Below are 24,331 nucleotides of genomic sequence, written 5' to 3'. Positions count from 1 at the left end.
GTTTCACCAGAGACACATGATAGACGGGATGTATTCTATAAGAGTCAGGAAGTTTCAACTTAACACCGACATCATTGATTATCCTGTCAATTGAAAAAGGACCAATAAAACAAGGTCCAAGTTTCTTGGTAGGACAGGTCAAATGAAGATGTCTGGTAGCCAACCAAACCTTGTCACCTTTTTTGTATATAGGATGAAGTTTACGATTGCGATCTGCCTGAATCTTTTGTTGCTGTTGGACTGTGGTGAGTTGGTGATAAAGGCTGCAAAGCATAGCTCTGAGGTTGCGTAATCGGTGGGAAACATCAGGCACAGGGATAGGATCAGGAAAGTATGGAAAATGGTACCCATAATTTGCATAGAAAGGGATCAGAATCAAGTTCAATCCGATTGGCTGATCCAATCAGCCAATCAGATTGAGCTTGCATTCTATTGGCTGTTCCGATCAGCCAATAGAATGCGAGCTCAATCTGATTGGCTGATTGGATCAGCCAATCGGATTGAACTTGATTCTGATTGGCTGATTCCATCAGCCAATCAGAATATTCCTACCTTAATTCCGATTGGCTGATAGAATCCTATCAGCCAATCGGAATTCGAGGGACGCCATCTTGGATGACGTCATTTAAAGGAACCGTCATTTGTCGTTCAGTCGTCGGCCAGGATGGATGTTCCGCGTCGGAGGTCTTCAGGATGCTTCCGCTCCGCTCCGGATGGATGACGATAGAAGATGCCGCTTGGATGAAGACTTCAATCGGATGGAAGACCTCTTCTGCCCCGCTTGGATGAAGACTTCTACCGGATCATGGACATCTTCAGCCCCACGCTTGGGCTTGGATCAGGACATCGGAGGAGCTCTTCTGGACCGATCGGTGAACCTGGTATGGTGAAGATAAGGTAGGAAGATCTTCAGGGGCTTAGTGTTAGGTTTGTTTAAGGGGGGTTTGGGTTAGATTAGGGGTATGTGGGTGGTGGGTTGTAATGTTGGGGGGGGTATTGTATGGTTTTTTTTACAGGCAAAAGAGCTGAACTTCTTGGGGCATGCCCCGCAAAGGGCCCTGTTCAGGGCTGGTAAGGTAAAAGAGCTTTGAACTTTAGTAATTTAGAATAGGGTAGGGCATTTTTTTATTTTGGGGGGCTTTTTTATTTTATTAGGGGGCTTAGAGTAGGTGTAATTAGTTTAAAATTGTTGTAAGATTTTTCTTATGTTTGTAAATATTTTTTTATTTTTTGTAACTTAGTTCTTTTTATTTTTTGTACTTTAGTTAGTTTATTTCATTGTAGTTATTTGTAGATATTTTATTTAATTAATGTATTGATAGTGTAGTGTTAGGTTTAATTGTAGGTAATTGTAGATATTTTATTTAATTAATTTAATGATAGTGTAGTGTTAGGTTTAATTGTAACTTAGGTTAGGATTTATTTTACAGGTAATTTTGTTATTATTTTAACTAGGTAACTATTAAATAGTTCTTAACTATTTAATAGCTATTGTACCTAGTTAAAATAATTACATAGTTGCCTGTAAAATAAATATTAATCCTAAAATAGCTACAATGTAATTATAATTTATATTGTAGCTATATTAGGGTTTATTTTACAGGTAAGTATTTAGCTTTAAATAGGAATAAGTTATTTAATAAGAGTTAATTTATTTCGTTAGAATAAAATTATATTTAATTTAGGGGGGTGTTAGGATTAGGGTTAGAATTAGCTTTAGGGGTTAATACATTTATTAGAATAGCGGTGAGCTTCGCTCGGCAGATTAGGGGTTAATAAGTGTAGGCAGGTGGGGGCGACGTTGTGGGCGGCAGATTAGGGGTTAATAAATATAATATAGGGGTCGGCGGTGTTAGGGACAGCAGATTAGGGGTACATAGGGATAATGTAAGTAGCGGCGGTTTACGGAGCGGAAGATTAGGGGTTAATAATAATATGCAGGGGTCAGCAATAGCGGGGGCAGCAGATTAGAGGTTAATAAGTGTAAGGTTAGGGGTGTTTAGACTCGGGGTACATGTTAGGGTGTTAGTTGCAGACATAGGAAGTGTTTCCCCATAGGAAACAATGGGGCTGCGTTAGGAGCTGAACGTGGCTTTTTTGCAGGTGTTAGGTTTTTTTACAGCTCAAACAGCCCCATTGTTTCCTAAGGGGGAATCATGCACGAGCACGTTTTTGAGGCTGTCCGCGTCCGTAAGCAACTCTGGTATCGAGAGTTGCAGTAGCATTAAATATGCCTGTACGCTCCCTTTTTGGAACCTAACGCAGCCATTCTGTGGACTCTCAATACCAGAGTTATTTTAGAGGTGCGGCCAGAAAAAAGCCAGCGTTAGCTACGCGGGTCGTTACCGACAAAACTCTAAATCTAGCCGGAAATGTTTGGTTGTGCCAGAATAGGAGCTTCAGTAAAAAAATGGATTTAAACTGAAGAAAGGCCTTTTGAGTGGCAAGATTCAAATCAAAGGTAGTGTGATTCTTGGTGAGTGCAGTAATGGGCCCACAGATAGAGGAGAAGTTCCTGGTAAATCTCCGGTAGAAATTGGCGAAGCTGATGAATTCTTGAACCATACGTTTGTTTTGAGGTACAGGCCACTGGAGAATTGCCTTTATCTTCTTTTGGTCCATCTTCACTTGCCCAGGTGAAAGAACATACCCAAGAAATTCAATGGATGAGACCTCAAACATGCTTTTCTCAAGTTTAGAATATAATTTGTGAAGTTGAAGACGCTGTAGGGCGATTTTCACATGATTCTCATGTTCAGCAAGTGTTCTAGAAAATATTAAGATATCGTCTAGATAAACAACCAGGAAAGTGTCAAGAAGACTTTGTGATAAAAACCCAAATGGCATTACAAGATACTCAAAGTGCCCAATGGAACGGAATGCCATCTTCCATTCATGTCCTTTCTTGACACGGATGAGATTGTATGCGCCTCTAAGATCAATCTTGATAAAATACTGGCCATCTTGGTCCAGTAGTTCGGAAATAAGTGGAAGTGGGTAGCATTTTTTAATTGTGATGTCGTTGAGGGCACAATAATACACACAAGGACGAAGACCACCATCTTTTTTTCCCACAAAAAAATACCAGCACCCACGGGTGACGTAGAAGGGCATATAAACCCCTTGGGAAGACTTTCTTTGATATATTCCTTTAATACCTTAGTTTCAGGTTCAGAGAGGTTATAAAGTCGACCACGAAGAAGTGGCCCCCCCGGGAGGAGATCGATTGGGCAGTCATATACCCTGTGGGGTGGTAAAACATCGGCTCCCTTCTTCTCGAAAATGTCAGAGAATTCATGGTACTTAAGGGGTAGATGTTTCGTTGGTCGTAGCCAAAAGGGTAGTTGGTTGGATATTAGGAAGTAGACAATCAGATGAACAATGAAGGGATTTAAAGGATAGTTGTCCGGTACTCCAGTTAATCTGTGGGTTATGTTTGCGTAGCCATATAATACCCAAGATGACAGGAAATAAAGGTGACAGAACAATATCCCAGACAACACTCTCATGATGTCAGTTTCCAATACGGAGAACTATTGGGTATGATTCTTGGGTAACTGAACAAGTTTTTAAGGTACTGCCATCCACCATATGAAGTAGTGAAGGTTGTTTCTTCTGTCAAATAGGAATGCGTAATTGGGAGACTAGGTTGACATAAAAAACCAGCTGCTGGCACCAGAATCTATGATAGCAGAAAGTTCAACGACGTTCTCGTTCAGCTGCAGGAAAACAGAAATGACAAGGTGAGAAGAAGAATTGTAAATAGGTAAATTAAGACAGGTAGCTTGAGCTACTAACATACCCGTTACAGGTCTAATGGGACAGTCTTAAAATATGACCAGGCTTGGCACAATATAGACAAAGGTGGAGATTCTGTCTTCTTGCTCTTTCTACTGCAGACAGGGGTCCAAGAACCAGCCCAATCTGCATAGGTTCTGTTACATTAGTAGTCTCAGCAGCAGGGGACATTACTGGAATAGGCGAAGGATAGTAATCTAACCGTCTAGGCAATGGTAGCAAGGCATTCTGTTTTTCTTGCCTCCTTTCACGAAAGTGACAATCCAATTGGGTCACTTCTACAATAAATTCTTCTAGGTTAGTAGGTACCCCAATCCAGGCGAGTTGATCAGAGAGACCGATGCAAAACTTATCAACTTATCAGTGTGGTATCAGAGGCCACTCCCTGAACTCAGAAATGTAGTCTTCCACTGGTCTCCTTCCCTGCCGTACAGATTGTAAGGTGCCAAGGGCAGTGTAGAGGATCATCATAGAGGACATTCCTAGTGGTGACAAATGACTCCCAGGTATGGAGAGCTGGATGGTCACTGTGCAAGAGTTGATGTGCCCATGTTTGAGGAGGCCCGGTGAGTAACGAAATTGTAGTGTGCACCTTAATATAATCTGTGGCATAGGTGTGGGGTTTCAGGGAATATAGCAATTCACAGGAAGTGATGAAAGCTCTGTATGTCTTAGGATCCCCAGCAAATTTTTCAGGTAAGCCAATAGTTGGTTCACTCGCCAGGACCTCATACCTAGGAGGGGGAACTGCTGAAGGGGCAGCAGTAGTGCGCTGTTCCTGAATTCTAACTTGCTGTAACAGGGACTCATGACTGGTTTGTAAGTCCTTAAGTGTTTGCGTCAAAGCAGCCAATTGTTGGGAGAGGACGCTATAGTGTCAGCTGCTCTTGCGGGTTCCATGATAATAACTCAGCTTATGTCAGGAAGCAGGGCTTCCCTGAGTGCGGGAGAGGAACCCTATAGCAAGAAGCACACAATCCAAAGGCAAGGTACGACAAAGGAGATCCAAAAAGCATAGTCAGGGTAATATAAGTCGGTCCAGGCAGCAAATATCGTAAGCAGAAGTCAGACCAGGGGTCAAAAGCAGGAAATCCAAGATCAAAAGGAAGGGAATAGGAATAGAGAAAATACAACGCTTAGTTATGCAGATAAACTGGCAATATAACTCAGCAGCAAGCCAGGGCACAGGCCGGAATTTAAACCTAACAGGGCCCAGGAACACCCCCACATCCAAGACAACAATAGCATCAGATACCTAGTACCCAATGAGAAGGCAGAGAGAGATGTCACAAGGATTCTCCTAGCAGATGAAAATCACCTGTGACGCCATCCACGCACATGCGCACACACGCACGCCAAGGCGCACTGCCGCACACACCCGCGAGCACAAACAGGTGCAGGCGAAACACTAGGCTCAATCACTGCAGAGGAGAAACCTGCAACTGTGCCCTCGGCCTTACCCACCTGTGAACAGGTAAGGTGGCATCCCTGGTTTCATGACAGCTGATTGTTTCTCTAACCAATTTTGGCTTCTATCTGGAGGCATGAATTTGCTTGGGGCTAAACTCATTTTCAAGTTTTTATTTTTTCTATAGATCACAGTTGATTTTTTGCTTAGAGGTTTTGCAAAAAAATTATTTTGTTAAAAAATATTCCAATGTTTGGATATATTTTTTTTTAATATCTGGAGCTGCCTCATTATATGTAGTAGTTAGGCCAACACTATGCTTAGAACTGTCTTCCTGTTTCCCTTTTCTACTTTCTTGCTCTGTTTTTAACAGAGAATCTCTATCCATATTTTTCACTTTATTAAATGAAGTCTCTATCAGATTTCTTGAGTATTTCTTATGTATCAATTTCTTTTTTAGTATAGCCGATTCTTTATTAAAGTCCTCCATTTTTTAGCAATTTCGGCATAAACGCTGAAATTGCCCAAATGGTTTATTGTTTATCCATGCTGGATAGTGTCCACTATCTGCTTGTAGATAGCCATTGCTGTCCGTCTCTTTTCTGAAGATTTTTGAGTAGTTACACTCATCTTCATCAAATCCAAAAATTCTATGCATTCCCTCTCTGGTCTGTGGGTAAATTCATGGTTCATGTGATTGTTGTTTACATGATCCATAAATTTATGGAAAACTGTTTCTTCACCATCCCAAATCAGAATAATATAATCTATGAAACGACCCCACCAGATGATATTCTCTATGTAGGGGTTATTTTCATAGATGTAATGTTCTTCCCAGTATGCCATATAGATATTGGCATAACGGGGCCATAATTGTCCCCATCACTGTTCCGCTGATTTGGAAAAAAAAAACTGATAATAAAAGTAAAAAAAAAATTACTTTTTTTTGTGAGAGAATTTATTCCTGACGTCTATCACTTACCTAAAATACACAAAGACAAAATAAAACCTCCTGGAAGACCGATAGTGTCAGGAATAAATTATTTTACTGCCCGCCTATCGGAATATGTAGATTTCTTTATGAAACCCATAGTACCTACATTAAACTCTCATCTTAGAGACTCAGCTCATACAATTGAGAAGGTTCAAAAACACAAATGGAAAAGCTACAAATGGGCAACACTAGATGTAGCTGCTTTATACACAAGTATACCACATGATCCGGTTGTTATAGCAATACAATAATTTGTAAATAGAAAAATAGGAGTGACAGAGGATCATAAAAATGTCATTCTAGAATGCACTAAATGTGTGTTAAAGAGATTTTTTTTTAACTTTTATGATCAGTTTGTTTCTTCAAATAAGCAGAACATCAATGGGGACAATTATGGCCCCAAGTTATGCCAATATCTATATTGCATACTGTGAAGAACATTACACCTATGAAAACAAACCCTACAGAGAGAATATCATCTGATGGGGTTGTTTCATGGATGATATTATTCTGATTTGGGATGGTAAAGAAACAGTTTTCCATAAATTTGTGGATCATGTAAACAACAATTACATGAACCACAAATTTACCCACAGACCAGAGAGAGAATGTATAGAATTTTTGGATTTGAGTATCTTTCATGAAGATGAGTGTATCTATACAAAAATCTTCAGAAAAGAGTCGGACAACAATGGCTATCTACAAGCAGATAGCGGACACTATCCAGCATTGATAAACAATATACCATTTGGGCGATTTCAGCGTTTACGCCGAAATTGCACAAAAATTGAGGACTTTAATAAATAATCGGATATACTAAAAAGGAAATTGACACATAAGAAATACTCAACAAATCTGATGGAGACTTAATTTAATAAAGTGAAAAAATATGTATAGAGATTCTCTGTTAGAAACGAAACAAGAAAGTAGAGAAGAGAAACAAGAAAACAGTTCTAAGCATAGTGTTGGCCTAATTGCTACACATAATGAGGCAGCTCCAGATATTAAAAAAATTATATTGAAACATTGGAAAAATTTTAACAAGATAATTTTTTTGCAAAAACTCTAAGCAAAAACCATCAGTGATCTTTAGAAAAATAAAAACTTGAAAATGAGTTTAGCCCCAAGCAAATTAGTGCCTTCAGATAGAAGCCAAAATTAGTTAGAGAAACAATCAGTTGGTTTCTTTAAATGCAACAGGATGAATTGTGTTGGCTGTAAACACGCGTATAATAATAGCAAACCAACCAAATCAATTTCTTCTACATCTAATTCTAAAATATGCACTTTGGAACACCTTACTAATTGTAAAACAACCTATGGGGTGTACTTGGTGGAATGCAGTTGTAACCTGCAATACATAGGTCATACCGAGAGACCCTATAAAAAGAGAATAGCAGAACACATAAAAAAACATTGAGAATGCTATTGAAGAACACAGCCTATCCAAACAGTATAAATATACACGTAATAAAAATCCAAAATGCCTAAAAGGGACCATTCTAGAACACGTTTTACCTCCAAAAAATGGTGAAGATAGATTCAAATGACTTTGTCAAGGGGGGAGCTTTTAAAATCATTATTTTAATACACTCAAACCATCAGGTCTCAATAAAGATATTGATATAGTGGCCTTTATTTAATTTTAAATTTATAATGACATGTGAGCACTAATTCTATAGCATATTTAGATTAGGGACATTACATTAGCTTTTTTGTATAATACATATAATTGTTTTTGTGTCATTGTTTGCTATAAGAATTTTTAAAGAAATGTGATCTTACATAGTACCAATGCAGCCTTTATATATATTTAAACCGTACAGGGGAAGTGGCACTCTCAATCCAAACGACTTCCTGGTGCACTGCTGTAGTAAAAATGTACAGAGTCCTGGTATCCCAAACTCGGCCAGGGATAAATGGTAATACCTAAAAAGCAGGCAACACAGTGACAAGTACCAATAGAAGCCTTTAATCAACAATGAGGAAGAAGCAGGTAGGGCCTTAACCCATTATGGTTAAGGCCCTTCCTGTGTAAAAAAGCAGCGTTATGAGTAAAAAAGCAGCGTTAAGCTGGTATTACGAGTCTTGCAGATTTAGGGGCACCGCACACTTTTTTTGGACTTACCGCAAATCAACTTACTCAAATTGCGCATAGTCTTTTTTCTAAGGGACTTCCATAGCGCCGGTATTATGAGCTTGTCCTAGGAGGCCAAAAAGTGAGCAGTACAGCCTACCCCGTCAAGATTCGTACCGCATTTTAAAGTCAGTAGTTATGAGTTTTACACTACAACGCTGTAGCATAAGACTCATAACTAAAGTGCTAAAAAGTACAGTAACACCCATAAACTACCTACTAACCCCTAAACCAAGGCCCTCCCGCATCACAAACACTATATTAAAATTATTAACACCTAATCTGCCGCTCCGGACATCGCCACCACTATAATAAACATATTAACCCCTAAACCGCTACACTCCTGCCTCGCAAACACTAGTTAAATATTATTAACCCCTAATCTGCTGTCCCTAACATCACCGCCACCTACCTACATTTATTAACCCCTAATCTGCCACCCCCAACGTTGCCGCCACTATTTTCTATTGGCTGTTCCAATCAGCCAATAGAATGCAAGCTCAATCCTATTGGCTGATTGGATCAGCCAATAGGATTGAAGTTCAATCCTATTGGCTGATTGCATCAACCAATAGGATTTTTTTCAACCTTAATTCCGATTGGCTGATAGAATTCTATCAGCCAATCGGAATCTAAGGGACGCCATCTTGGATGACGTCACTTAAAGGTACCTTTATTCGTCGGGTAGTCGTCGTTGGAAGAGGATGCTCCGCGCCGGATGTCTTGAAGATGGACCCGGATGATAGAAGATGCCATCTGGATGAAGACTTCTGCCCGTCTGGAGAACCACTTCTGCCCTTCTGGAGGACCACTTCTGCCGGCTTCGTTGAGGACATCTTGCCGCTTGGATGAAGACTTCTCCCATTAAGTGGATCTTCGGGGGTTAGTGTTAGGATTTTTTAAGGGTGTATTGGGTGGGTTTTATTTTTAGGTTAGGGCTTTGGGCCGCAATAGAGCTAAATGCCCTTTTCAGGGCAATGGAGAGCTTAGGTTTTTAAGTTAGGGTTTTATTTGGGGGGTTGGTTGTGTGGGTGGTGGGTTTTACTGTTGGGGGGTGTTTGTATTTTTTTTTTTTACAGGTAAAAGAGCTGATTTCTTTGGGGCAATGCCCCACAAAAGGCCCTATTGGTAGTTTAGTTTAGGCTACGTTTTTTGTTTTTTTTGGGTGGGCTTTTTTTATTTTGATAGGGCTATTAGATTAGGTGTAATTAGTTTAAAGATCTTGTAAAAAAAATATTTTCTGTAATTTAGTGTTTTGTTTTGTTTTTTGCAATTTAGCTAATTGTTTTGAATTTAGTTAATTATATTTAATTTAGGGAATTTATTTAATTGAAAGGTTAGGTGTTAGTGTAAGACAGGTTAGGTTTTATTTTACAGGTCAATTTGTATTTATTTTAGCTAGGTAGTTATTAAATAGTTAATAACTATTTAGTAACTATTCTACCTAGTTAAAATAAATACAAACTTAGCTGTAAAATAAAAATAAACCCTAAGATAGATACAATGTAACTATTAGTTATATTGTAGCTAGCTTAGGTTTTATTTTACAGGTAAGTATTTAGTTTTAAATAGGAATAATTTAGGTAATAATTGTAGGTTTTATTTATATTTATTTGAATTATATTTAAGTTAGGGGGTGTTAGGGTTAGGTTTAGGGGTTAATAAATGTAATATAGTGGCGGCGACGTTGGGGACGGCAGATTAGGGGTTAATAAATGTAGGTAGGTGGCAGCGATGTTAGGGGTGGCAGATTAGGGGTTAATAATATTTAACTAGTGTTTGCGATGCGGGGGTACGGCAGTTTAGGGGTTAATATGTTTATTATAGTGGTGGCAGATTAGGGGTTAATACCATTATGTAGGTGTTGGCGAAGTTGTGGGCAGCAGATTAGGGGTTAATAAATATAATGTAGGTGGCGGCGATGTTGGGGGCAGCAGATTAGGGGTTAATAAGTATAATGTAGGTGGCGGCGATGTCGGGGTGGCAGATTAAGGGTTAATAAGTGTAAGATTAGGGGTGTTTAGACTCGGGGTTCATGTTAGGGTGTTAGGTGTAAACATAAATTTTGTTTCCCCATAGGAATCAATGGGGCTGCGTTACTGAGCTTTACGCTGCTTTTTTACAGGTGTTAGGCTTTTTTTCAGCCGGCTCTCCCCATTGATGTCTATGGGGAAATCGTGCACGAGCACGTACAACCAGCTCACCGCTGACTTAAAGGACCAGTCAACACAGTAGATTTGCATAATCAACAAATGCAAGATAACAAGACAATGCAATACCACTTAGTCTGAACTTCACATGAGTAGTAGATTTTTTTTCTGACAATTTTAAAAATTGTCTTTTTCCACTCCCCCTGTACCATGTGACAGCCAATCACAAATGCATACACGTACCATGTGACAGCCATCAGCCATTCACAAATGCATACACACTTATTCTTGCACATGCTCAGTAGGAGCTGGTGACTCAAAAAGTTTAAATAAAAAAAGACTGTGCACATTTAGCTAATGGAAGTAAATTGGAAGGTTGTTTAAAATGGCATGTTCTATCTGAATAATAACAGTTTAATTTTGATTGCGTGTCCCTTTAAGCAGCGCTGGTATTGGAGTGCGGTATGGAGCACAATTTTCCTCTACACTCACTTCTTGCCTTTTAACGGCGGGTTTGTAAAAACCTGTAATACCAGCGCTTTAGGTAAGTGAGCGGTGACAATAACGTGCAAGTTAGCAACGCACCCCTCATAACGCAAAACTCGTATTCTAGACGTTAGTGTTTAATGTTCTTTTAATGTAATCCAGTATTCAAAATACCATCTGAGCATGCTTGCATTAAATTGACGTTTGCATTAAATGTGAAACGGCCATCCAGCAGAAAGATTTACTAGCCTGCTTAATATTAGGCAGGAGAAAAAGTCTAATTTCTTACTAGTAAACCTTTGAAATATTTATGGTTGGAATTTGGTTCCTGAGAAAACCAAGAATGGTTCATTAGAAATTAATCCAACTGTATTTGGGACCCATCAGTTTTTATATATGTCCTTGCCTTGCATAATACATTAGTATAAATCTTTTGTACAAAAATAATTGACTTACCTTACCTTTGTCCGTCCTCTAATTATTTCAAGATTTTCAAAGGCTTTCAAACTACTGTAATTCTGTGGCCACCAGTCAATCAGTAAATAACCTGTTACATAAAAAGACAATGTTAAAATATAACACATTTCTTTCTTGCACTATATGATTTTCAATGATATATGAATATTATTATTACTGCCTACACATCATAGAAATGTAAACAGCTTTAAATCATTAGAAAGGCAAAAGAACATTGCAAAATATACTGAACATTTTCTGATGTTGAAATATTTAGATTATTAGTCTTAAAACAATTGTACAATTGAAATGTGCATGGGTGCATTTTAATTTGAAGCATTTTTGCACTATATTTCAATTAGCAAAAATGCTTCTAGTAAAAGGTATTACTGTTTTACAGAGGCATACGCACATATGCTGCAAAGACCCATGAACCAGCATTGAAACAGCATGGACAAATCTCAAAACAGCATAAAAATATCATATAAATTCATCATCTGTAATAGTATACAACGTGACTATCTGGTAAAATACCCAACAAGCTAACTATAGCTTAGTAAATACAGAGAAAGAAGCAACACAACAGATCAGCAAACTCTACACAGTTAGTTTTAAGATAATGACATCACTAACTCCAGACTATCACAGGTGGGACAAGTTTGCTGATCTGTTGTAAGTTATATCCTTATCCATCCAGCTCATGGTAAGACTTTAATGCTGCACTGATGGCGAGGAGGAGCACGCTGCTTTAGCGCCCCATGTTTCAAGACACAATCTAACCACGCTCCCTAATGCTGCTGAGAGTCATTGTCTGGTCAACTTTCAAGCCTGGCAGAATAGCCTTAACCAGCAGCAGCTTCGGAAGTCCTCTATAGCTGAAGGACTCGGTCACTTGGGCTGCTCCCTACTCATGGATGGTGTTGGTTTATGAGGAGAGAGGAGTGCAGGTGAAGGCCTATAGGAATGTCGTGGCCTGTGTGTGCATGGTCAGCCGCAGTCAGCCAAGTGCTGTGGCTACCTCTGAGGAGGTCAATTGCTTGCAGTCTTGCTCGATAGACATCATCCTGCCCTGATTTGGAGGTGTCTGGACACGACAGGCAGCCATACGGAATGGAAGCAAAGGCATTGGAGACAATAAGTTGAGCAGTGATAGCCAGTTAAGCCCATATAGACCCTGCATATATGTGCTCTTTATCGGTGGATGATATTCTAGTCTGTACTAATTCTGTAATGTAGATGAGATGGTATAAAAACTGTATATTGATTGCCATCAATATGTACTTACTCTTATGTGTAAATATCTATATGTTGACTATAAAAGCTTCAATTGTAAGCTCTTAACAGGAGGCTAAATACACACAGAGAGAAGTGCACTCACAGGAACAAACAACCAGCTCAATACCATTGTTAGCCTGTTCTATAGCGCTCTTAACAGGAGGGTTATACAGAATCAAGTACAAAGCTCTTCTACTGTTGCAATCTCGGTTAAAAAATGTCTGCTTAGGCTTAAGAAGTACCATAAGCCCCCGTGAATATTATTGCCTATAAATGGTGTCTATTATCCACATTTTTCTATATAGATCTATATGTTTGGGGGAGAAGAGATCCTACAGTAGAGGACTATATGGCCTAGTTATACTCAGCGGTCTCTGTGTGTTTGTTGGGGATTCTAACTACTCAGTTATTGGGCCAGACACAAAATAAATCTGCAGATGTTCATTATTTGACTGGGACCTGATCGGTTAAATATAGAACTGGCTTTGTACATACAAATCCGGCCATGTTATTTACTGGCTAACTTGCTTCACTGAACTAGAATTCTTACTCCTGTGGGGAAGTTTCTTATTTTAGGAGGAGTCAACCCTATCTCTTTGAAGAGTTGTATTATTCTAAACTATAGAAAGCTCTAAGTTGACTGAGTACTGGGACTGGGTACATATATGATTACATCATATAAAATGTGTTTTCTAATTCATTAAAAAGTGTCCCCCAACAGTAAAGCCTATAATTCATTGTATGGGGCAGATTTTGTCTGTGTAATTCTTCTGGTTTGCTCCCTATAAGATTTATTTCTGCATGTAAGAACTTTTGTAACTTAAGTTAGATGTCTTCTGTGGTCACTTTACACAATGATTATATTTTTCTTTGTTCACTTGAAAGCTCGTACTTAGGCTGTGTATGCCTTTACACTTACTATATTCATATAGATATTCCCTATTAGGAGGTGTAGGGAAAGAGAGAAAAAGAAATGTTTTGCACTTTTTATTAAAGTATGCTTTACCTCAAAACCTTGAGGATATAATATTACACTTTTCTTTTCTTATTTGTATTTATTGACACATTTTTTGACTTGCTGAGTGTGAAGTTAATTTTTACACATGGAAAAAATTGTATCTCATGTCGAATTTAAATTACCAAATATGCTGCCTAAGCAGAAGGAAGAAGTCAATTTTAGAGGTCGCCATTAAGGCTTCCCTCATCCCCCAGTTCATTTCTGACCCTCAATTAGTGGTTACCCAATTATCAAAGCTAATTATACCCCAATTTGAGGCTCTTCACAATGAAGTGAATAGTTTAACATCTGAAGTAAGGCAGTATCCTGCCAGGATTGCTGAAGTTGAGACTAGGGTCTCAGATCCAGAGGATATAGTCAATTCACAATAATATATGGCTAAACTCTATACCGATATAGTTAAATCTCTTTGAGGAAGCGCAGCAATTCTTCAAATTGCACAATATAGATTGAAGGTTTGTCTTTATTTCTCTCTCAATCAGAGTATGTTTTCCTTTTACAATATGAGGAATAATGGTGGTGTTGTAACTTTTTTGAATATGGATGGGTTTTTTGGGGGGTGGTTTCTTCCTCCCCCTCTCTTTGTCCCCTACATGCTCTTCCTTTTTTTCTTTTAATTTTTGTAATTATCATTTTTATTTGAAATGTAAGATTTTTAAATGTCCTTTCTTGGAATGTAGGTGGAATAATATCCCCAATTAAAATGAAATCAATATTAAAACAGTTAGGTATACATAAACACCACATTGAAATTTTACAAGAAGCACATCATAATGCACAGGAAATTCTGAAACTTAAATGTAAATTGGTTGGTGAGGTGATCATCATTCCTTGTAATAAAAGGAAAAGGGGGTCCTGGTTTTAATTGATAAGAATTTGAACTATAATATCCTTTCGCAAGAACTTGATCCAGAGGGGTGTTACTTACATGTTGAAATGGAGGTTTATGGTATGCGGTTTATGCTATGTTATGTTTATGGGCCAAATATACTGGAGAAAACATTTTGGGATGGCCTGAAGCTTAGACTATTAACTTATACTGGGAAAAATCTAATAGTTACCGGTGATTTTAATATGACAATGTACCCACATTTAGATAGATTGCAGTTAAGACAGTCAGATTAAAAGACCAATACATTTTTTGTAAAAGCTTGAGGTTAAATGATACTTGGTGAATTCAGAACCAAATATTCCAGCTTTTACATGTGAATCTAAGGCCCATAAATCAATGACTGATCTTTTTTTTTTTTTTTTTTTCAGATAGTATATGTGGATTGGAAACTGAGGCAGATATAAAGGATATACTAATTTCTATACAAAGAGAGAGGCGCTCTACCAGGAACAAACAACAGCTTATCAGCTAGCTATATGGCGATTTACCACCCGGAAGCAGCCTCTTTTAGACCAGTGTGCTTTTGTCAGGGTGCCAGGAATCAGACTGAGACGAGAATGCAAAAATAATCACACCTTTATTAATAGCAAAAAATAATAAAAAGTTCATAAGTCAAATAACAAGCCAGGAGTCAAAACCAGAGCTGGTAGTTAGACGAGCCGAGTCAGGAGCCAAAGCGAGTAGTCAGACGAGCCGGAATCAGGAACAAGGAGAACAGCAGAGTCAGGAACAAGCCAGGGATCAGGAACCAGGAGGGACGTCATACAGCCAGGTAATACACAGGAACTGGAACTCACACACAGGTCTGAGACAATGCAAGGGCAAAGCATACTGAACAGAGGCCCTTTAAATAATAAGTGATGATATCACAATTCTGAGACTGCAACCTGTCTCACATGGATGATGTACACCAGCAGCATCACACACTATGCACCAGAGTCAGCAAGAGAGGTGAGTAAAATGGCTTCCAGCAGCACATGGCAAACAAAGCAGGTAAAAAACCCTGACAGCTTTTTACAGAGGAAAACTTTCCTGAAGTATATCAGTCTGATCCTGCCATGTAAGGTCTGTCCAGCCACGGAATACCAGGCAATTCTCCTCTGAACAAGGAACATGACAACCCCAGACGATCGTTTCGGCCTCCTATGGGCCTCGTCAGTGTGGTGCAGCCACATTCCTCTAAGCACACTGGACAAGGAGTCCACATATGGTTTCCCCATCACCCATAGGGAGACTTCCCCGTAGGCAAATTAATATGGCCCTGGGGAATTCTCCCTATGGGTGATGGGGGAAACCAGATGTGGACTCCTTGCGCATTGTGCTTAGAGGGATGTGGCTGCACCTCACTGACGAGGCCCATAGGAGGCCGAAATGATCATCTGGGGTTGTCATGTTCCTTGTTCAGAGGAGAATTCCCTGGTATTTTGGGGCTGGACTGACCTTACTTGGCGGAATCAGACTGATATACTTCAGGAAATTTTTTCCTCTTTGCAAAGCACACTGATCTAAAAGAGGCTGTCCAGGTGGTAAATTGCCATAGAACTAGCTGATGAGTTGTTGTTCATTCCTGGTAGAGCGCTTCTCTCTTTGTATGCAAATTAATATGACCCTGGAGAAGTCTCCCTAAAGGTGATGGGGGAAACCAGACGTGGACTCCTTGCCCAGTGTGCTTAGAGGGTTGTGGCTGCACCTCATTGACGAGGCCCATAGGAGGCCCCGTCAAATAGTGGAGACTCCTACATAAGGACTTTATCAACACTACTGTACCACGGCACCGACAATCAGAACTGATCAACTGAGGGCGGGGAGTCCGGAATACCCGCCGCAGGTTGCATCCTGTCATTGTTTGAACTCCAACTGCCAGTTTTATGTGATTTGGTGTTTGTGGACACTGAATTTGCTTTTAAAATTTTGAGTGTATAATAAAAGGCTTAATTTATCTATACATCTGGTGAGTACATATTTATATATAGCGCATTATACTGTTTTTTAAAAACTACACTTGAATCCTTTTCTTTTGCGCTTCATTTTTTTCTGTATGTAATGTTAAAAGGGGAACTTAAAGCCTATTTATGCATCAAAAAAAAAACTCTCTGAAATTAAATGATCTAATCAGGTGAGAAACAAGCTCAAATTATATATTCAAAATCCACGTTTAAATACCTGGGATAATTATGTACATAGTTAGCTTGAGAGAGAGAGATGTTTCTAAAATGAAAAAAAAAATCACTCAGGAGGATATGAGAGAACGTGCTCTATATAGTAGTAACTATGGGAAGTCTGCTAAATATCTTGCTAAGATAGTTACAGGTAAGATAAATAATAATGCTGTTTTGGCAATAAAAATTGGGAATGGAAGATTGACCTTGAGTGCAAAATAAGGAAATTTATCCTTGACCACTTTAAGAAAATGTATAAAGGTGGAGACATAGATTTTGATGATAAACAGGCTTTTTGGGATAAAATTATACTTCCAAAGATTTCTCTGGAAAATTTAAGTGAAGAAATTGTAGCGGCTATTAAAAGCGCAAAAGGTAATAAAGCTCCTAGCCCCTTTTCAATTACTGTCATATTTTTATAAAATCTTGCAAGAACTGATTCTTCTGGTTATTAATAAACTGTTTAATTAATATTACATTAACAACAAGATGAACTCACCATATTTTACATCTTCCATTATAATCCTTAAGTTCCTTTAGACTCATTTCCCTACTGAATTCTAACTATAAAATACTTGTGTCTATCATAGCAGAGAGGTTTAAAAAGTGATGGACTTTGTCAAAATGCATCGTATCTTGAAATGGGAGAGAGAGATGGATACTAGCCATTCAGAAGAAGATTTGCAAAAAGCAGTGTTGTCCACAAAATATGCAGTTCACTGCATTACTATTTATGAATTGTTTGTTAAACTTTTTTAAGATGGTACAGAGTTCCAACCAAGAACCATAAGATATTTCCGTTGAGGTTAGCGCATTGCTGGAGAGGGTGCGGACAACCAGGATCTTATATCCACATTTGGTGGAGCTGTAGGAACATCCAACATATGTGGCTTCAAGTAGAGAGTCTCATGGGACAGTTGGGATTAGTCAACAGGCTCACGGTTAGTATGGCCCTCTTGCCCCTGGGTTTGGATGGACTGCATAGACCTGCTAGAACGCTATGTATTCTTATTTTGTTGGCATCCAAGCTATGCACTGGCTGAGAGACACACATATATCCTTATAGAGGAAACAGGAGAATAGAGGGGCACCTCATGTGTATATCAGCATGTCAGATCCAATCAATCAAGTAAGCAATGCCAAGTGGGTACTCACATGTGGCCAAAGTACACTTATGTACTGGTAAAAGCAGGCTGGTAACTTTACCAGCTAGTTAACCCTCTCCAGGCGTAGATCGATCAGTGCAGGGGGATCCTGCCACACTCAGTGAAAAATAGAAGTCAGTACTGGACTACATTTCTGGGACCATATAACTGTGAATAATAAGTTAAGATAGAATTTCTACTATAAAATGGGAATTTGTGTTATGCTACATGCAAATTTGATGCTCTAAAGTCCCGTGTTGGGTATACTACCTGTGTTTGTAGAAAGAATATTGAATAACACTTGTGTTTGTAGCTGCTCTACAGGGGACACCCACAACTTGTATATGTTTCTATATTATTGTGTAATTGTGGGACTAATTGGTCCCGGGTTGTATCTGTATCCTAAATAAATTATACTCTTTAAAAAAAAAAAAGTTATGGACAAGTTAATACACAAAGACCAAACTGGATTTATGACAGGCAGAAACCCAGTAAAACATTTCTGAAAAGTTATACTGGTTATTGACTGCTATTGGAATAAATTGCATTTTAAAGGGAAACTATAATCTAAAATAGAGGTCGCTATTCTTACATAGGATACTGAGAATTCTTTTGATTCTATAATATGGGACCTTCTTTTTTCCTCACTAAATAAATTTGGACTACGTTGATCTTTTATTAATTTTATACGCTCATTATATAAAAGCTCATTATGTGTGTCATGCCTGTGCCAGGATTGAAACCAGGTCTCTAGGTTCTTGGGTCTGTGGCTTTCCCCTGAGTCACTGGAGGGCTTTGACTCAGTCTTATATTTTCAGAGATCTGCTGCCTGCACTGGCTGGCTCTCTGGCTCTGCCTGCCTGCCAGCTGCAGGCAATCATCTAATCAGCCAGGACTATTTTAGACTTCTGAGATTTGAAGTCCTTGCCTTGATATTGAGAAAGTTCCTTTTTGCGCCTCTGAAGTCTTCTGAACCTGCTGACTTAACTTCTGATTTTTGACCGGGATTGCTAACTGTTTCTGCCTTTGGGTTCCCATTTGTTGTGAAGCATGGTGGATTGTTTCTCTCGCATTTTGAACTTTTTTCTGGACTTTACCTTGCCCTATGTCTGCCTGATTCTGTACTGGATTTGCCTGGTATCCTGCCACAGAGCCTGCCTGATATCCTCCAACAGGCACCGAACCTGTCTAGTATCCTCCAACAACCACAGAGCCTGCCTGGTATCCTGCCACAGTACCTGCCTGGTACCCTGCCACAGAATCTGCCTGGTATCATGCCACAGAGCCTGCCTTGTATCTTGTCACAGCCACAGAGCCTACCTGGTATCCTGTCACAGAGCCTGCCTGGTATCCTGTCAAAGAACATGTCTAGTATCCTGTCACAGAGCCTGCCTGGTATCCTGCCACAGAATCTGCATGGTATCATGTCACAGAACCTGCATGGTATCATGCCACAGAGCCTGCATGATATCTTGTCACATCCACAGAGCCTGCCTGGTATCCTGTCACAGACAACAAGCCAGCCCAGTGTGACAGTGCTGTCAGTATCCAGTGTCTGCTGTGTCCTGTTCCTGTTAGTTTCTGCCAAGTAATGCCCGGGGGCGGGGTTCTTATATGGGCCTCACTGCTAAATAGAAGCCCCACTGTCTCTTAATATGAATAACAATAGGAAAGCTGTCACAGTCTGTCAATTTTTAAATCAGTACATTTTCTGTCTGGTTGTTAAGCAGAGGTGCTGCCGGACAAGAGTTTTGGTCTATTATGGCTACCTAGCTTACAGATGTCTAACTAATGTGGGCTGCTTCACCTTTAAATGACCGGGCCAATTTTGGTCCCAGTCCAGTCCTGCTAATCTTCCAGCAGTATTTTAACCTGTCTGTATTATCTGTCTGCTCAGTTGTGCTACAGAACTTTTATTAATAAACTCTGTCAAAAACCTAAACAGTAGTCATGCCAAAAGCTAAACAGAACTCAAAGTCAGATCAAACCTCACAAAACAAGCTCTAAACACCTGAACCCAGCATAAACGTAACAACTTGCAATTCATTTAAAAATAGCAAGACATGGAAGTTTGTGACCATGACAAGATTTCATTAATTTTCTGACCCTATTCACTGCAACCCTTGCATCTACTTACATATGTACCAGTGTCACTGATTTTAAAAGTAAACATGCCCTCAACCACAAACAAATGGAACCACCACAAAATCAATACACCCTTAGCATGCTAACCTTAACTATGATGCCCTCTCTTCTATGATGAACTCTCTAGATATCAATATATAGCATAGGTGTGTGAATAATTCCTCTGAGAGTCATGTATCTAGATGTGAAACATTGTAATTATTTTGTACTAGTTGGTAGGCCTGCCCAGAGGCCAGTCTATGTGTTGTTAATAAAAAAATAAAAAAATAAAAAAACATTATCAAAAATTAAAAAATTAAACCTAATCCCTATGAAAATTAAAAAACTCCCCCCCAAAATAAAAACACCCCCTAATCTAATGCTAAACTACCAATAGCCCTTAAAAGGGCATTTTGTAGGACATTGCCCTAAGTTAAACAGCTCATTTGCTGTTACAAAAAATTCGTCCCCCCTAACAGTAAAACCCACAAACCCACCAACCCCCCCCCAAAAAATAAACCTAACACTAAAAAAACCTAAACTATCCATTGCCCTGTAAAGGGCATTTGTATGGGCATTGCCCTTTAAAGGGCATTCCGTTTTTTTGCTGCCCATCCCTAATCTAAAATAAAAAAATAAAAAAAATCCTAAATCTAAAACCCCCAAAAAATTAAAATTAAACCTAATCCCTATGAAAATAAGAAAGCCCCCCAAAATAAAAAAAAACTTAATCTAATGCTAAACTACCAATAGCCCTTAAAAGGGCTTTTTGTAGGGTATTGCCCTAAGTTAAACAGCTCTTTTGCAGTTACAAAAAATTCTAAGTCTCCCCTAACAGTAAAACCCACCACCCACCAAACCCCCGAAAATAAATAAACCTAACACTAAAAAACCTAAAGTATCCATTGCCCTGAAAAGGGCATTTGGATGGGCATTGCCCTTAAAAGGGCATTGAGCTCTTTTGCTTCCCATCCCTAAATTAAAAATAAATTAAAATTAAAAATAAAAACCTGTCTAACCCCCAAAAATTAATAAATTAAGCCTAAATTAAAATTAATCTAAAATTACAGAAAATAAAAAAAAAATAATATTGCAGAAAATAAAAAAACAAAATTATAAAATTTTAAAAAATTATACCTAATCCCTATGGAAATAAAAAAGCCCCCCAAAATAAAAACACCCCCTACTCTAAGAATAGACTGTCAGTAGCCCTTAAAAGGGCTTTTTGCAGGGCATTGCCACAAGATAAACAGCTCTTTTACATTAAAAATACACAAAGTAAAAAACTACCACACACCAAACCCCCCAAAATAGAAAACCAAACACTAAAAAAACATAATTTATGCTTACCTGATAAATTCCTTTCTTCTGTTGTGTGATCAGTCCACGGGTCATCATTACTTCTGGGATATAACTCCTCCCCAACAGGAAATGCAAGAGGATTCACCCAGCAGAGCTGCATATAGCTCCTCCCCCCTACGTCACTCCCAGTCATTCGACCAAGAATCAACGAGAAAGGAGAAACCAAGGGTGAAGTGGTAACTGGAGTATAATTTAAAAGATATTTACCTGCCTTAAAACAGGGCGGGCCGTGGACTGATCACACAACAGAAGAAAGGAATTTATCAGGTAAGCATAAATTATGTTTTCTTCTGTTATGTGTGATCAGTCCACGGGTCATCATTACTTCTGGGATACCAATACCAAAGCAAAAGTACACGGATGACGGGAGGGATAGGCAGGATCATTATACAGAAGGAACCACTGCCTGAAGAACCTTTCTCCCAAAAATAGCCTCCGAAGAAGCAAAAGTGTCAAATTTGTAAAATTTGGAAAAAGTATGAAGCGAAGACCAAGTTGCAGCCTTGCAAATCTGTTCAACAGAGGCCTCATTCTTAAAGGCCCAAGTGGAAGCCACAGCTCTAGTAGAATGAGCTGTAATTCTTTCAGGAGGCTGCTGTCCAGCAGTCTCATAGGCTAAACGAATTATGCTACGAAGCCAGAAGGAGAGAGAGGTAGCCGAAGCCTTATGACCTCTCCTCTGACCAGAGTACACGACAAACAGGGAAGACGTTTGTCGAAAATCCTTAGTTGCCTGCAAGTAGAACTTGAGGGCACGAACTACATCCAGATTGTGTAGAAGACGTTCCTTCTTTGAAGAAGGATTTGGACACAAGGATGGAACAACAATCTTCTGATTGATATTCCTGTTAGTGACTACCTTAGGTAAGAACCCAGGTTTAGTACGCAGAACTACCTTGTCTGAGTGAAAAATCAGATAAGGAGAATCACAATGTAAGGCTGATAACTCCGAGACTCTTCGAGCCGAGGAAATAGCCATTAAAAACAGAACTTTCCAAGATAACAATTTTATATCAATGGAATGAAGGGGTTCAAACGGAACACCCTGTAAAACGTTAAGAACTAAGTTTAAACTCCATGGCGGAGCAACAGTTTTAAACACAGGCTTGATCCTAGCTAAAGCCTGACAAAAGGCCTGGACGTCTGGATTTTCTGACAGACGCCTGTGTAACAAGATGGACAGAGCTGAGATCTGTCCCTTTAATGAGCTAGCCGATAAACCCTTTTCTAAACCTTCTTGTAGAAAGGACAATATCCTAGGAATCCTAACCTTACTCCAGGAGTAACCTTTGGATTCGCACCAGTATAGGTATTTACGCCATATCTTATGGTAAATCCTTCTGGTAACAGGCTTCCTAGCCTGTATCAGGGTATCAATAACCGACTCAGAAAAACCACGTTTTGATAAAATCAAGCGTTCAATTTCCAAGCAGTCAGCTTCAGAGAAGTTAGATTTTGATGTTTGAATGGACCCTGTATCAGAAGGTCCTGTCTTAGAGGTAGAGACCAAGGCGGACAGGATGACATGTCCACTAGATCTGCATACCAAGTCCTGCGTGGCCATGCAGGCGCTATTAGAATCACTGATGCTCTCTCCTGTTTGATTTTGGCAATCAATCGAGGGAGCAGCGGGAAGGGTGGAAACACATAAGCCATCCCGAAGTTCCAAGGTGCTGTCAAGGCATCTATCAGAACCGCTCCCGGATCCCTGGATCTGGACCCGTAGCGAGGAAGTTTGGCGTTCTGGCGAGACGCCATGAGATCTATCTCTGGTTTGCCCCAACGTCGAAGTATTTGGGCAAAGACCTCCGGATGAAGTTCCCACTCCCCCGGATGAAAAGTCTGGCGACTCAAGAAATCCGCCTCCCAGTTCTCCACTCCCGGGATGTGGATTGCTGACAGGTGGCAAGAGTGAGACTCTGCCCAGTGAATTATCTTTGATACTTCCATCATTGCTAGGGAGCTTCTTGTCCCTCCTTGATGGTTGATGTAAGCTACAGTCGTGATGTTGTCCGACTGAAACCTGATGAACCCCCGAGTTTTTAACTGGGGCCAAGCCAGAAGGGCATGGAGAACTGCTCTCAATTCCAGAATGTTTATTGGCAGGAGACTTTCCTCCTGATTCCATTGTCCCTGAGCCTTCAGAGAATTCCAGACAGCGCCCCAACCTAGTAGGCTGGCGTCTGTTGTTACAATTGTCCAGTCCGGCCTGCTGAATGGCATCCCCCTGGACAGATGTGGCCGAGAAAGCCACCATAGAAGAGAGTTTCTGGTCTCTTGATCCAGATTCAGAGTAGGGGACAAGTCTGAGTAATCCCCATTCCACTGACTCAGCATGCACAATTGCAGCGGTCTGAGATGTAGACGTGCAAAGGGAACTATGTCCATTGCTGCTACCATTAAGCCGATCACCTCCATGCATTGAGCTACTGACGGGAGTTGAATGGAATGAAGGACACGGCATGCATTTAGAAGCTTTGTTAATCTGTCTTCTGTCAGATAAATCTTCATTTCTACAGAATCTATAAGAGTCCCCAAGAATGGAACTCTTGTGAGAGGAAAAAGAGAACTCTTCTTTTCGTTCACTTTCCATCCATGCGACCTTAGAAATGCCAGAACTAACTCTGTATGAGACTTGGCAGTTTGAAAGCTTGAAGCTTGTATCAGAATGTCGTCTAGGTACGGAGCTACCGAAATTCCTCGCGGTCTTAGTACCGCCAGAAGGGCACCCAGAACCTTTGTGAAGATTCTTGGAGCCGTAGCCAATCCGAATGGAAGAGCTACAAACTGGTAATGCCTGTCTAAGAAGGCAAACCTTAGATACCGGAAATGATCTTTGTGAATCGGTATGTGAAGGTAAGCATCCTTTAAATCCACTGTGGTCATGTACTGACCCTTTTGGATCATGGGTAAGATTGTCCGAATAG

The 24,331-nt window shown here is 39.7% G+C and overlaps 1 protein-coding gene across 1 annotated transcript in view; it reads right to left on the bottom strand.

The window, feature by feature from the left end:
* Positions 1–24,331, bottom strand: part of LOC128660624 (epidermal growth factor receptor) — a 411,537-nt gene that overhangs the window by 161,376 nt on the left and 225,830 nt on the right. The window contains exon 11 of the mRNA XM_053714555.1: positions 11,430–11,520. Coding sequence (XP_053570530.1) covers positions 11,430–11,520 — 91 coding nt within the window. The remainder of the gene's footprint in view (positions 1–11,429; positions 11,521–24,331) is intronic.

The sequence above is a fragment of the Bombina bombina genome, chromosome 5 (assembly GCF_027579735.1).
Source record: "Bombina bombina isolate aBomBom1 chromosome 5, aBomBom1.pri, whole genome shotgun sequence".
In the NCBI taxonomy this organism is placed as follows: Eukaryota; Metazoa; Chordata; class Amphibia; order Anura; family Bombinatoridae; genus Bombina; species Bombina bombina.
This window is presented reverse-complemented; position numbering and strand designations above follow the sequence as displayed.